This window comes from Dipodomys spectabilis, unplaced genomic scaffold, assembly GCF_019054845.1.
Source record: "Dipodomys spectabilis isolate Male_0828 unplaced genomic scaffold, ASM1905484v1 ptg000069l, whole genome shotgun sequence".
Classification (NCBI taxonomy): domain Eukaryota; kingdom Metazoa; phylum Chordata; class Mammalia; order Rodentia; family Heteromyidae; genus Dipodomys; species Dipodomys spectabilis.
Genome location: NW_024870746.1, coordinates 13,608,891 through 13,624,547, shown reverse-complemented (window position 1 = coordinate 13,624,547; position 15,657 = coordinate 13,608,891). Strand labels below are relative to the sequence as shown.

General features: G+C 41.2%; 2 protein-coding genes across 5 annotated transcripts in view; one reads left to right on the top strand and one right to left on the bottom strand.

The window, feature by feature from the left end:
- The window catches only part of Bpnt1 (3'(2'), 5'-bisphosphate nucleotidase 1), a 33,423-nt gene extending 23,007 nt beyond the window's left edge, over nt 1-10,416 (bottom strand). The window contains exons 1-2 of one of the 3 annotated variants that reach the window (XM_042682096.1): nt 10,270-10,416; nt 2,356-2,483 (exon numbers count right to left, since the gene is read on the bottom strand). In XM_042682096.1, coding sequence (XP_042538030.1) covers nt 2,356-2,475 — 120 coding nt within the window. In that variant the 5' untranslated portion in view covers nt 2,476-2,483; nt 10,270-10,416. Of the gene's footprint in view, nt 1-2,355; nt 2,484-5,905; nt 5,925-10,269 lie in introns of those variants that run through there. The other 2 variants (XM_042682094.1, XM_042682095.1) reach the window with 2 other exon arrangements.
- A 1,632-nt stretch (nt 10,417-12,048) lies between these two features.
- Nucleotides 12,049-15,657, top strand: part of Iars2 (isoleucyl-tRNA synthetase 2, mitochondrial) — a 49,267-nt gene continuing 45,658 nt past the window's right edge. For both annotated transcript variants that reach the window (XM_042681838.1, XM_042681839.1), the window contains exons 1-3: nt 12,049-12,430; nt 13,875-13,997; nt 15,356-15,515. In XM_042681838.1, coding sequence (XP_042537772.1) covers nt 12,164-12,430; nt 13,875-13,997; nt 15,356-15,515 — 550 coding nt within the window. In that variant the 5' untranslated portion in view covers nt 12,049-12,163. The remainder of the gene's footprint in view (nt 12,431-13,874; nt 13,998-15,355; nt 15,516-15,657) is intronic.

The window sequence follows — 15,657 nt, the reverse complement described above, 5'->3', positions numbered from 1 at the left end:
AATAGGAATAGGATAATAAACTGAATTATAATAAAATTTAATATATAAACCACCTGTGGCACTCTACTCAATCTACATCCAGGTAGTCAGAAAGACAATGGACAGTTTTGCAAATGATACCATAACTTTCCTGGAAGACCAACAACTATATCAGGTGAGCCAGACTCTGCTTGCAAATCACTCTTATGCTGCACTGACTTTTGCAGGCTATCTCAACGAAAACATTATTTTGCTAAATGCTAACTTCACAAAAGAGCTTACTCTCTAAATAACTATGCCTCTTTACACAGTAGTGCTCCATAAATATGTTATATAAAACTTGTTTTAAATTGAAACAAGTTGTTGACCTTAAAGATGAATTACCAGTCACCTTTGAAGACTACCTCTGTGTGTTTGAGTGTGTGTGTGTAGATACATTGGTAGCTATTCATTTAATTACATGAGGAACACTATTCCAACTCCTTTCTTCTCTAAGACACATATGTCCTTTTCCTTATATCAACTTAGTACTAGAGTTCATTATTTTGGAAACCTTGTGTAGCAATCTGATTTTTCTGTTTCCTTTAAAATAAGGTTATTAACAGAATAGATACTGGAAGTGCCTAGCCAATAGAGAGGACAAGTATAATATTACTTGTCTTTCTTCCTTCTTTCCTTCCTTCCTTCTTTCCTTCCTTCCTTCTTTTCTTCCTTCCTTCCTTCCTTCTTTCCTTCCTTCCTTCCTTCCTTCCTTCCTTCCTTCCTTCCTTCCTTCCTCCCTTCCTTCCTTTCTTTTTTTTTTTAAATTGGCTGTGGGGATTCTGGTTTTCTGGTGGTTTGGTGGAGATAAGCGTCTCAAGGACTTTCCTGCCCAGGCTGGCTTTGGACCATGATCCTCAGATCTCAGCCCCCAGAGTAGCTAGCATTACAGGTATAAGCTATAGGCACCTGGCTTATTACTTGTCTTTATAATTTGGACTCTGTATTTCTATTCTCATTAGCTCTTTGGGCCACAAAGCTAGACAACATAAAATCAATTTAAGGAAAGTAAGTGATGCCAAAGGAAAAAATAAAATATGGAAAGGAATTATCCAAAATATTAACAATGGTAAGTGTGATGAGTGATTTCTGATTTCTATTTAGTGCTTGTTCTTTTTTTCTCATTTTCTGATTTTTCAGGAAAGGAAAAATTTTACAAAAAGAAAAGACAGTGTAGGGAGTGCAGCTGCGGCCCCGCACCAGGAAAAGGCAGCAAGATTAGCAGCTTTCTGAAAGCAGCTGTACTGCCTTACATGTGTCAGTGGAAACTTATCTTTTCAAATAGGTTTTAAGATCTATCCCATAGTATGGAACATAAATATAGGACTTTATATAATTATTCCTGTATATTGTATTGAATTGACTCCATTTTCTCAGATGCTGCAACTACTCTGAATACATACCCTGTGATCTGATACATTAGCTATATAGTTACATTTTATTGACAAACTTGTTAAATGTTTTCTTTACTTTTTTCCCTCTTTTTCTTTCCTTCCTGTTCTCTTTTTCTCAAACTAATCTCACATGAGCATGTCAGCTAAAACATGAATAATTTTGAAAATAGAGAGTCAGTAACCAAAAAATGTGGTAGGAAGTAAGAGTATCAGTTAACAAGAAACTGATACTAATCTTTTCAGTTACACCACTGCATGTTTTCAGAAATGCAAGAAACTCTAAAGACTTTATAGAAAGCTCTGCGCTTATGGCATAATTTGCCTATCATGTTTTATTGATATACAACTTGAAAAATACAAGTGCCAAGGATACTATATGACTGGTCAAACACATATCTAAAACAAATTCTTTTAACCTAGTTTATGGGATCTCTTTTGCTGACCCTATACTAGCATTTTAACTCTGTGTATTGTTTTAGAAGCTTTCATTATTAACCATTTAAACCCTTAAAACCAAATTGTCTTTAGCTTTTTCTAAAAAAAGATATTCTTCTTGTTGTTTTTTTTCCCCCTAGCATTATAAAAGGGAATCCTGTTTGTTTTTACATCTCTGTACTGATGTAGCCTTGAGTCTAGCCTTTGGTCAGAGGCATATCATATAAAGATCTTGGAAAAAGTGTGGAGTCATTTTCCTTCTCCTCCCTCTCCTCTCTTTTTCTTTCCCTGGCAGAGCCCATGCTTGCCAGTTAACCTACACTCCCAGTCCTGAAGTAATTTGCAAAGCAGATACAAAGCTCATTGAACTAAAGATCTTGCAATCTCCAACAGGGAGCCATCAATTCTTCTAACTATTATTAATGTTTATCCAAACTATAAAATCCTTTATGCAAACTTCAAAGAACAGAATTCAGGCTGTTAGGAAATGAGATGAGAGTAGCAGCACCTTTTCCACAATACCCAGGTCTCCTTCAGCAATGACTCGTCTGACTATCATTCCCGCCTTTTGAGCAATGGCATACGATGAAGCCACCAACCGCATCAGCACAGTATGACTGGATGCCATGATCAGTTCTGAAAAGAAATCAAGAAAAATATCACATTATTTTATTTTTTGGTTATGAGGCTTGAACTTTGGGCCTGAGTGCGGTCCCTCAGCTCTTCAGCTCAAATCTAGTGCTCTACCACTTGAGCCACAGCGCCACTTCCAGTGGTTTATTGGAGATAAGATTCTCATGGACTTTCCTGCCAAGGCTGGCTTTGAACTGCAATCCTCAGATCTCAGCTGCTTGAGTAGCTAGGATTACAGGCATTAGCCACTGGCGCCCAGCTCACATACTTTAAAAGCCTAATTAATAGTACCATTTATGTGAACCCAGTTCAACAGATAATTATTGAATACTTACTTGGGACTATCACAATTAACTGAGTAAAATAATTATTTATTAAGAGCTTATTTATTCTACTCAGTAAACAGAATAAATATGCAGTAAAGGAGACTTGGAAAAACTCCAATTCAGTATTAACTCTCTCAACAAATCCTATAACATTTTTCTTCTCATAGACGGGAAATTTCAAAGTACAAGTAAAACTACACCAGGCCGCTTAGCACAGGAAAGTTTTGTGTGTATGGTATGTAATGTGCTGTGAAAGATGCTTCAGGGCTTAAAGTATAATACTTTGAGAAATTAATATTATGGTGAGTTCTAGGTAAGGTAACATAAAACTAAATATAAGCCAGTGGTAGGGGTACATACCTGTAATTCCAGCACTTATGGGACAGAGATAGGCATACTGAGTTTGAGGTCAGTGGGGGTTACATAGGGAAACCTTATTACAAACAACAAAGAAACAATCCCACAACAAGAAATATACAAAACTGGTAAGTACTAGAGAAGTATGAATAGCACCAAGAATTCAAATGCATATGCACAAGAGTTTAAAAAGAAGAGGAATGAACATTGTAGCTAAATGGTAGAATGCTTACCTAATATGCACAAAACCTGTGTTTGATCCCTAGCATTGCAAAGCAAAAAAACAAAATGAGGTCAACTGAGGTCTTAGCTTACATCACCTCCTAGCCCAATATTTCCTCTCCTTTTTGCACATGATGCCAAAAAATTTCCTAATAAACCTCTTGCACTATATCTCTGTCTCAGCATGTTTATCGGGAACCAGTCTGAGGAAAACAAACAAACAAAAGCAACAACAAAAAAATCCCCTCAGGTGGCTGGGTATGGGGACATTCTCCTATAATTCCAGCACTCCAGAGGCTGCAGCAGAAAGATTTTGAGTTCCAGGCCAGCATCACCAATATAGCAAAAACCCAAGTAAGGAAAAACGCTCTGGCTGAAGATACAGCTCACATACACAGTTTGTATGAAGCCCTGGGTTGAATATCCAGCATGGCAAAACAAAAACTCTTACCATACCTAAATAAAATCAGGTCAACATTATTTCACCACAATAAGGTCACATATTATCTTCTCTGTATAAAGACTATATTATACATAAAAATACTATATACTTTAATTCACAACCTCTATTACCAATTTCTGACTCTATGACATGCCTTTTAATCTTTTTAGCATTTCTTTCTATTGCCCATGCTCTAAAAGAATTAAGAAAACAACTGAAACAGTAAATAAGCCAAGTGTTTGAAGGTCTTCAAAAGATGGAACTGAAATTGGTGTACAGTAATATATAGTACCACAATGTGACCAGTAGCTGACTGGAATTAAGATAAAAATAAAATGGAGGAGCTGGGAAGGTGGCTCAGTGGTAAGAGTGCTTGCCTTGCATGCATGTGGCCCTGGGTTTGATTCCTCAGCACCACATAAGCAGACAAAGCCGAAGTGGCGCTGTGGCTCAAGTGGTAGGGTGCTAACCTTGAGCTGAAAAGCTGAGGGACAGTGCCCAGGCCCAGAGTTCAGGTGCCATGACCAACAAAAATAAATGAATAAATAAATAAATAAATAAAAATGGGCTTCTTTATAATATTTAAATTGTTTATCTTATGTCATAATAAGGCTAGATCATTGTTTTCTCATTCTTTTTGGTACTGGGGATTGAATACAAGGCTTTGCTCATGGTATAAGCAAACATTTACCACTTGAGCCCTATTCCTCTCCTCCAGCTACATTAATTTTCTTGACATACTGGGTATTGGGTGTTACACATGTAACAAAGTACTTACGGTCATTGCTAATTAAGTAACACCACCAATAGAATACAGGAGTAATAGCTTGACATTTTTTTCACATGATTTTTTTTTTTTTTTTTGGGTCTGGTCATGGGGCCTGAACTCTGGGCCTGGGCACTGTCCCTCAGCTCATCAGCTCAAGGCTAGCGCTCTTCCACTTGAGCCACAGTGCCACTTCCGGCTTTTTTCTTTTTGCTTATGTGGTGCTGAGGAATTGAACCCAGGGCCTCATGCATGCAAGGCAAGCGCTCTACCACTAAGCCACCTTCCCAGCCCTCACATAATTTTTTTATGGCTGGTGCTTTATCACTTGAGCAATGCCTACAACATAGCTTTTAGCGTTATTTTGAAGATTGAGTCTTGAGGACTTTTCTGCCTGAGCTGGATTTGAATTCTGATCCTTTATATCTCAGTCTCTTAAGTAGCTAGGATTAAAGGGCTTGAGTCAGCAACACTGGGCTTAATGGACACTTTGACTCCTTTATGTCCATGACCAGCCATGTATCTGGCAACTATTTTGTTCTACCCAGACACTCACTCAAACCACCTGCCCCATGCTAGGGATCAAAACCAGGACATTGTGAATGCCAGGTAAGCACTCTACCACTTAGCTACATCCCAGATCCAGAAAAAGTATTAAACACAAAGAACACTTTAAGGTGTTGGCATGCTCATTTGAGTTTCTGTGGTATATAAGACTTGTTTTGTGACAGGAAGATTATTTTCCTTCACGGTATGGTGTTAAAACTTTTGCACAGGTATCAGTTACCTTTGAGCTAATTAAGCAATCATTTGAGCCTTGTGAGGCTCAGGAATGAGTAAGCCACTTCCTGCTCCTAAGCTTGCTACATCCCTGGTGCTTTCTACTTCCAAAGAAAATCTTTCAGGTACTCTGCCTATGACTTTCCTCACAACCTATATCCTACATTTCCAAACTAGAACATCCACTAATAAGGAACATGAACAAACGAGGTTAGATGTAAAGGAGAGAAACGATTTATAAAGAGATTCCACAAATCACTTGTAGTTGGCAAATAAGGAAATATTTCTACCATTTCTTTCTGAAGTATGTACTTTTCTGGTCCACTCTGAATTAGTTATGAAATGTCACTGTCTCCTGGACCTAAGAGATTTGCTAATTTTTTTTTTTTTTTGCTTAACAAATAGATTTAAGTTTGTTCTTAATATAAAGAAAATGTAGTTAATGATATTATCCAAACACAAAATCTGCCAGACATTCTTATTAACCTTTCCAATATTGTCCCTTCCCAGGTCCCAAAGGAGAATGACTTACCTTCTGATGTTCCAGCCGACTGAGAACAACACAAGCTACAGGCGTGTTAACTTCCTCTTACTTGGAGGCAGTTCAAGTAACACTCTAGGTACTTCCTTTTTTATCTTGTTTACACCTTCTGGGTCCTAAAATACTACCATTCCTGAACCGCACCATTGGCAGCAGCTAGAGGGGTCCAGCTAACAAAGAAGGTGAATGGGGATGAACATGGTCTTTACTGTTTAATTGCACACATGAAAGTAGAAAGATGAAACCTCTTGAAATTGTTTTAAGAAGCAGGGAAGGTGAAGATTAATCGGGCGATTGGGGAGTACTTGAACAGGATCCATAGCTTACATGTGAAGAAATGTAACAATGATCCCTCCTTGAACAATTAATGTATGGTACTAAAAAAACAAGCAGCCATGTACCAGAGGCTCATGCCTACAATCCTAGCTACTGAGGAGGCTGAGATCTGAGGATTGTGGTTCAAAGCCAGCTTGGGCAGCAAAGTCCATTGAGACTCTTATCTCTAATTAACCACTAGAAAACCAGAAGTAGTGCTGAAGAGCTCAGGGACTACGCCCAGGCCCAGAGTTCAAACTCCATGACTGACAAAGCAAACAAACAACAACAAAAAAAAAAACCCTCAAAAAACAAAAATCCTACAGCGCAGTGATCACCAGTAGTCTACTAGCAATTATCCACTATCTTTGTTTCAATCCTGGTTCTAGCATATATTAGCCCTGTAACCTTGAGAAAATGGCCTGAATTCTGTGCCTGAACTTGTAATGGCAATTGATAATAGAGCCTCTTAAATGAACATATAAAACACCTGACTCTATAACCATGAAATGATACTAGCTGCCAATATTAAAATGATTGTAATTTTTTAAAAGATCAGTATTAGCATACATTAGTTGTAAAGCCTTTCAATGTCATTTCCATACACACATACACACAATATACCCTTGATTAAACTTATCACCTTCACCTCTCTCCTTCCATTTCCACTCCTCCTTCCTTCCTTTCCTTTTCTTTTTTTTTTTGTCAGTTGTGAGGTCTGAACTCTGGGCCTGGGCACTGTTGCTCAGCTCTTCAGCTCAAGACTAGCACTTGAACCATAGTACCACTTCTGGCCTTTTCTGCTTATGAGGTACTGAGGACTCGAACCCAGGACCTCATGCATGCAAGGCAAGCACTCTACCACTGAGCCACCTTGCCAGCCCCTCCACTCCTCCTTTCTTAAAACAATTTTAACAGGTTTCATTGTTTCATTTTCATATATGAATACAAAGTTGCATAGTCAGATTCACCTCATTCACCCTCTCCCTTGGCCATGTTCCCCTCTCCCACTAGTACCTGTCCTCCAAAATAGCCTATTATATTTTCTTGTGATTCATTTTTCCTCAGTGTATATTAATTAGAGAGATTTACCATGGAAATTCACACATGCATACATAGTAATTTGGTCAGACTAACCTCATCTATTGTTTCCCAGTCCTCCTTACCCCACTATTGTTTAACAGCTCTCAGTGAGTTTCCTTATGCTATCTTTCTACCTACACACCATGTGTTTCAATATTATTTATCCTTCATCATTCTCTCTCTCTCTCTTTCTGTTCCTCCTGGCAATCCCAGACAGTCCCACAGTTACTTACATGTTCACTTTAAACACATATATGATGCATATGGGTTTGCATATGTATTTATGTGTGCACACATGTGTATATGTGTGTATGTGTGTGTGTGTATATTTATATATATTTTAAAGGCTAGATTTCATATGTGAGCAAAAAGGTGATACTTGGCTTTCCTGAACTTGGTTTATCTAGTTTAACATGTCTCTAACTATATCTGCTTCCCTATAAAAATGATTGGTATTTCTGAATATCCAGCAAGGACAAAGGAGAATGGTAAGGAAAAGAGTTACTATATCTTCTGGAAAGGTATTTACTATATATTCTGGAAAGGTATTTTGACCATAAGTATGTAACAGGATAACCAATATGACCCTGAATCATAGGCCAAGTTATTTCTCAATATTCTGGGCTCAAAGCTTGGGACTAAATATGGGAAGAAAAAAGATTATACAACTCATAAGGCAATTAACCTAACCTTTATCCATTCAAGGAAGTTTTACAACTGCCAGAGGACTAGTGCAGAATGAAATAAGAGGAATTAAATTACCAACTTCTCATAGCCTTGAAGAGGTAGCTATAGTGAGTCCTTCAATAGCTCAGTTGGTAGAACACAGGACTGTAGTAGAAGAGGTATCTATAATTCAATATGAAGATGGTAAGCATATGAGGATCAGGATATAAAAATGTCAGACATGTTCCCAATCAAAACACTAAAATCATTTGAAACATGGCCAAATAATGCTGAAGTTCAAGGGCATCAGGAAAAATAAAAAAATGTGAGTATGACAGAGCCAATTCTGAAAAATGTGCTCTTTATTTCCTGTGCTCTTTATCAAAATATGATGTAAAACTTTAGCTAGAGATTTTTGGTTAAAGAGACAAAGAAATAGAATTACATAAATATAAATACATTACCTCCCACTTCTGGCTTTTTGGATGGTTAATTGGAAATGATTCCTCCCAGGGCTGGCTTTAAATTTTGATCCTCATATCACAGCCTCCTAAGACTACGGGGCCTGAGCCTGTTGACTTTCGGTCAACAAAAGTCAATGGTGTGATGGTACATGCCTATAATCCCAGTACTGGGGAGACAGAAACAGGAGGATCTCTAGTTTCAGGCTATGATGGGCTACAAACTTATCTCAAAACAAAAAAGAAGCGCGCGCACACACACACACACACACACACACACACACACACACACACACACACACACACACGCACACACACACACACCGGGTCAACAGATGAATTTTAATTAAAAGAATAAAACTATAAAAGTATAAGGATGCTTTATAAAGTTGAAAGGGCTTTAAAACACAAAACTAAAAGTTCATTAAAATGTACTGCTAAGTTTACACAGAAGCTAAAACTACATACACAAAATGCCATAAGCAAAAAAAATGGAAAATTTATTTTTTAATCCATTATATACTAAACAAATGACTAATTTGTAAAAGTCTCCAATGTATCAATATGTAAAAATAATCCAATAGTAAAATGAACCAAGGAAATGTTCAACCTTACTGATTATTAAAGAAAGCAAACTAAACCAGAAAGGGCTGTTTAAGGCCAGCATAGGTAAGAAGAGGAGCCTGTTTCTGAGCACTTTTCCACAGGTGCAAAGGGGAAACCTCTTAGGAGGGCTTGTAGAAACTTAATAAAAGAATATACATATATATATAACTAGTAGTTAGGTTTCCAGGAAAACTCAAATCATGCTAACCAACGAATTGAGAAATGGTAACCTAAAGAATATTTGCTCTTACTACTAATCCTAGCTTCTCAAGAGGCTGAGCTCTCATAATTGCTGCTTGAAGCCAGCCAGGGCAGGAAAATCTGTGAGACTTAATCTCCAATAAAAACTACTCAGAAAAAGCTGGAAGTGGCACTGTTGCTCAAAGAGCGCTAGCCTTGACCACAGAGACTCAGGAATGGCGCCCAGGCCCTGAGTTCAAGCCTCAGGACCGACAAAAAAAGAAAAAAAACCAGATTATTTTCTATTTTGAATTTTGTGCTAGGATTAAATTTTTCTAAGTTTGGGTGAAATAGGTTCAAATCTAGTTTTGTTTTGTTGCTTTTACAATAAAGCAAAAACACTCAGGAGCATAAAATAAACAACTAAAATGTGAGCAGTGAAAAGTCTAAGGCTGACAACTATCTCATATTGTCTGTCATACTCAGAATCTAGATTTAAAAGACATGAAAGCAAAAGTGGGACTATTTGGGAAAGGGAAAAGAATCTGGAAGGATGAGGGAGGGGACAAGAGAGTAATGGGGGGAATCCATGTAGTCAAAATATTAATATAATAATGAAATCTATTTTGTATAATTAATAAACAAAAGGGGGTCGGGGGGACAGGCGCTGGTGGCTCACGCCTGTCATCTTAGCTACTCAGGAGGCTGAGATCTGAGGATCACGGTTCAAAGCCAGCCCGGGCAGGAAAGTCCTTGAGACTCTGATCTCTAACAGACCACCACAAAACCGGAAGTGGCGCTGTGGCTCAAGCAGTAGAGCGCTTGCCTTGAGCTTTAGAGCGCAGGGTCGGCGCCCAAGCCCAGAGTTCAAGCCCCACAGCCGACACACACAAAAACCCTATAGGGGAAGATTCTAGATCTGAGATTGAACTAGTTGGAGAGTCAATCTAACCTATTAAAAAACATAAATCCCTTGAACCTCATCCGTGAAGGGGGGTTGATAGGGATCATGGCCCTGCCCTGACAAGGCCGAGAGAAACTCACAGTGACTGAATCTGCGACGACGTCAGGAGACAGGCCCTCGGGGGTTAGGAAACCCGCGTTGTGAAGCCTCTGGTCCCTCGTGGCGCCCAGTACCGCGTTTTCCAGGAGTCAATAGGTCAGAAGCGGACGTAGGGCCAAGCCGCCTCAGCTACTGAGCATGCTCCAACTGCGGCGCAAGCGCACCACAGCTTCGTTGCGCTTTTCCCTGCAAACTCCCAGCCGGCCCGAAAACTCCACTTCCCCGGGTTTTAGGCAAGCTTCGCGTAGGTGCACGCCTCTGAAGCCCGGCTCTCCGTTTTCCAGGCTCGGTGCCGGCTTCCGGTGCCTGGGAGCGCGCTTCGGTGTACGCTCCAAATTAACAGCAGTTTGGTTTTGGTTTTCAACGACTTGCTTCACGTAGTCTTCCCAACTGTCAGCTTTGTTTTCATAAGATCAACATCCCTTCTGGTCTGAAAATCCCCTGGTATTTTTGCCAGGTTGTTCATCAGTTTTAATTCCTTCCTACGAGCTCTTCGGGAACTCCCACCCTGGTAGAGACAAACCACACCGGTTGCAGTTGTGTCGTGGTTCAGGACGGTGACAAACTGCATTAGGCCAAGAATTCCATCAAAGACTACCTCCAGTGCAAGAAATGAAGATACCAAATTTGAATCGAGGGAGGAGGAAGTTTACCATTTATCTATAAATGCCTGTTGAGCTCTTGAGACTCGAGTCCAGACAGCGATGCAATGCATATCCAATTTAGAAGACAGAGTGAAAAGAATGTAAAATGCATTCTTGTTTTTTGTTGTTGTTGTTTTTTGTGGGGCATGAACTCAGAGCCTGGGCGCTGTCTGTGAACTCTAGGCTCAAGGCTAGCACCCTACTACTTGAGCCACAGTGCCACTTCCCGTTTTCTGGTGGGTAATTGGAGATGAGTCTCACAAACTTTCCTGCCCCGGCTGGCTTTGAATTATCTTCAGATCTTAGCCTCCTGATTAGCTAGAATGACAGGCGTGAGCCACCGGAGCTGGCCTTTGTGTGTGTGTGTGTGTGTGTGTGTGTGTGTGTGTGTGGACAGTGCTAGGAATCTAGGAATCAAACTGAGCTTCTGGTCCCTGCTAGGCAAGCATTCTACCACTGCGCTGCATCCCCATGCCTAAACTGTCATTTGAGTCCTAAAAACTTCAATTTTTTCTTTTTTGGAGGGAGGACAGGCTAGCTACTTCATTGCAAACCTCCTGCTTCACTAGCATGCCTGGCTATATATACATTTTTAAATTAATTATGATATCATAGAAGTAATATCATGGACATATTGAATATTTCCATATTTATTTATTTATTTTTATTTTGTTTTATTTTTTGTCGGTCTGAGGCTTGAACTCTGGGCCTGGGCGCTGTCCCTGAGCTCTTCAGCTCAAACAAGCGCTCTACCACTTGAGCCACAGCACCACTTCAGGTTTTCTGGTGGTTAATTGGAGATCAGACTCTCTCCGACTTTCCTGCCCGGGCTGGCTTTGAACAGCCATCCTCAGATCGCAGCCTCCGGAGTAGCTAGGATTACAGGCGTGAGCCACACGCCCCCGGCTCAATATTTCCATATTTAAAAGCCAGGCACTCTGATTAGAAGGGGAGGGGGGGGGGCTGGAGAACCATCCTTGCCCCGCCCCTTGGAGCCGCCACGCCCCCCCATGGCCGCAACAAAGACCCGGATTAGACTTAACTTGGCTGACCCGGGGAGGTAGCGCAGCCAGCTCCCGACCCGCCCCTGCAGCCCGGAGCGCCTGCGCACAGCTGGGCGTCAGGCCCAGGCTCTGGGGAGGGGCAGGGTCCTCTGCCTTCAGACCCGCGGTGGGAGCCCGGAGGAGCCCCGCATTCGGGGGTGAGGGGGTGCGGCCTGCCCTGCCCGGCCATGCGTTGGGGGCTGTACCCTCACGGGCCGGGGGCTGCGGCTCTGGCCGCGGCCGGGAGGTTGTGGGGCCCGCCCCGCTTCCCGTGTCGCCTGGGGTGGCTGGGGACGACGCGGAGGCTTCTGGTGCGCTCGGTCACCGGCGCCAATAACCAGCTGACCAGCCCGAACAGCAGCAAATACCGGGACACGGTGCTGCTGCCGCAGACCTGCTTCCCCATGAAGCTGCTGGGCCGCCAGCAGCCGGACACGGAGCTGGAGATCCAGCAGGTACCGGCGGCGTGGGGCCCGCGGGAGCCACACCGGGAGCGCGGGCTGGGCGCCGGGCCCGAGTCACCGGGCTCCCGCCGGCTTTCCCCGGGGCGGACGGCTCGGGGTTTGCGCACTCCGTGGGGACCGCTTCCCCCGCGGGGCCTCCGGGAGCCGGGGTGCCCCTTTGCGAGTCTGCGGAGCGTCCCCCGTTTCCAGCACGGGCCGTGCAGGTCAGCTTCGGAGGGAGGGGCTCCCGGCACTAGTCCAAACGAGCCGTGATGAACGCGGTGGAGTGTAAGCGAAGCGCGAAGCCCACCCTTGACTGCCCGGAGGACACGGCAGCGGTGCTTGGAGGCACTGTAGGCTAGCGTCGGTCTCCTGCTTAGACTGAAGTTACTGAGGGAGAGGTCGAGTTTTTAGCTTCTGTAATGCCTGGTCATCTGGCATTCTGTATGCTTTAGCCTAAATAGTCTTAAGACAGTTCACGAGCCTGTTTCCTTTATGATCTTTTTTTTTTTCCTTCTGTGCTGGGGATCAAACCCAGGGTGACATTCCAGATAGACAGACATAGATAGATAGATAGATAGATAGATAGATAGATAGATAGATAGATATCTTCTGTGTTGGGGGGATTGCACTCAGGGCCTTTTGCTCTCCCTTTTTGTGCAAGGCTGGTGCTCTACCATTTGAGCCATACATCTATTTCATCTTTTTGCTTGTTAATTGGAGATTAGATTCTCCAAGATTTGTCTGCCCCCTGACTTGGAGCCATCATTCTCAGATCTCAGCCTGGAGTAGCTAGGCTCCCAGCATTCTGATAGACAGCTTGATAGACAGGCACTCTACCATGCAGCTGTACCCCTGCCCAGTTCTTTATTTTTGTTTGTTTCTTTCCTAATTCTTGTTTAAGGTATTTTTATCTAATGCCATCTATATACCAAGAAGTATGACCATTTGTGATGTTCTTTCAGTTAATCTTTACACTTACCCTATAGATAGATACTGTAACTTTTTTTTCAGATGAAACAAGTCTTTATGTGACTTGGCCAGCTGCATTAAGGAAGGAAAGGGGTGTAGGACTTTAGTGTGTTGATCAAGATTTAGGGAGTAGCAAGTATTGAAACCAAAGAATAACAAGAATGGGATGTGGGAGGTACATGTCCTATAGCCTTGCTAGATTGAAGAGTGAGGGAGTGCTGATACACTGTCCAAGAATTGAACAGTACTGTTAAGCTTTGTAAAGTGTGTGTCTTACTGAGCTTAGGGTTTAATCTGAAGTCTGCAGGGAAACTACTGAAAAGTTCTAAGAGAATCATCAGGTGTGCATTTCAGAAACTTAAACCGTTTATATTTTAGAAACCAATATATTGGGATGAGGTAAGAATTAACCATGTAATAGCTGCTATTCTGTTGTACATATTTTTATGATGTTTAGACATTTTTGTTTTGTTTGTTTTAACAGAAATGTGGGTTTTCAGAACTTTACTCATGGCAAAGAGAAAGAAAAGTTAAGAAAGAATTTTGTCTACATGATGGACCTCCTTATGCAAATGGTGACCCTCATGTTGGACATGCTTTAAATAAGGTAATGATAATTTAGATTATGAAATTGGAAGGAAAATATTGTTTAAATACTTGACACAAAAGAGCATATTATAATTATGTAAATTTATATTGGTATATAAACTAAAAAGGTTTGAGGGGTATTTCTCTCTTCCATTTCTTTGCTGAGACTTTTTTTCTTTGCCCATGATTGCTACTTTTTCATATATTTCACATATTCTTATTATGCCCGGTGCCAGTGGCTTACACCTGTAATCTTAGCTAGTATAGAGGTTGAGATCTGAGGATTGTGGTTCAAAGCCAGCCCGGGCACGAAAGTCCGGAAGACTTATCTCCAATAAACAACCATTCAGAAAACCAGAAGTGGCTTAAATGGAAGAGTGCTAGCTTTGAGCTGAAGAGCTAAGGGACAGCGCCCAGTCCCAGAGTTCAAGCCCTACCACCACCAACAACAAAAAAAAGAATATTCTTATTATGCCTGCTTTAAAATCTTTATCAGGTAAGTCTAATACTTCTAGCATCTCAGAGTTGGTTATCTATTATCATTTTCCTTTAGTGTAAAATCTTTCTGACTCTTGATATGAGTGACTAGTTTTTTTGTTGTTGTTTTGTGCCAATCCTAGAGCTTGAACTCAGGGCCTGTGGGCTGTCCCTGAGCTTGTTTGCTAGAGACTAGCTCTCTACCACTTGAGCCACAGCTCCACTCCCAGCCTTTTGGTGATTATTTGGAAATGAGAATCTCATGAAATTTCCTGCCTGAGCTGGCTTCAACTATTATCCTTAGATCTCAGACTCCCAGAATAGCTAGGATTACAGATGTGAACCACCAGCACCCAGCTTGTTGTTCTAATAGCATCCTGTGAATAGCTATGTTAACTGATGTGTGGTTTTATTTCCTTTATCAGACTTTTTGAGTCCTTAAGTACAAGGATCATGTTGTAGTCATCACTTTGTTCATTACCAGTGTGGTGCTTCAGATTTTAAAAACTCAAATATTTGTTACCTCTGTGTTTATGTAGCATTTGTATTAGACTTAATAGTTTATCTTATATGTTCTTTTAAAATTGGACTTTATTTTTATTTTTTTGTCGGTTGTGTGGCTTGAAGTCAGGGCCTGGGCACTGCCCCTGAGCTCTTTTGCTGAAGGCTAACACTCTACCACATGGAACTACAGCACCACTTCTAGTTTTTTGGTGGCTAATTGGAGATGAGAGTCTCACAGACTTTCCTATCCAAGCTGGCTTTTGATCTCAGCCTTCTGATTAGCTAGGATTACAGGCATGAGCCACCAGTGTTCTGCTGGACTTTATTTTAAAATGTTTTTGCATTATGAGCCACATGCTTTCTATGTGGATGTTGATTGTCATTTGATCTTTGCAGATTTTGAAAGACATAGCCAATCGATTTCACATGATGAGAGGCTCTAAAATCCATTTTGTCCCTGGTTGGGATTGCCATGGTTTGCCCATTGAACTAAAAATACTATCAGAACTTGGTGGAAAAGCTCAAAATCTTTCAGCTATGGAAATTAGAGAAAGAGGTAAATAATCTCTGTTTGTTCTTTTAAAATGATTTAGTACATGCTTAAGTCCCTTGGAAAGTCAGGATTTTACCAGAAGGACTTTTGTTTTGGTTTGCTGTAATGAGATCTGTTGGGAACTATTACATGTTAGAGGAAACAA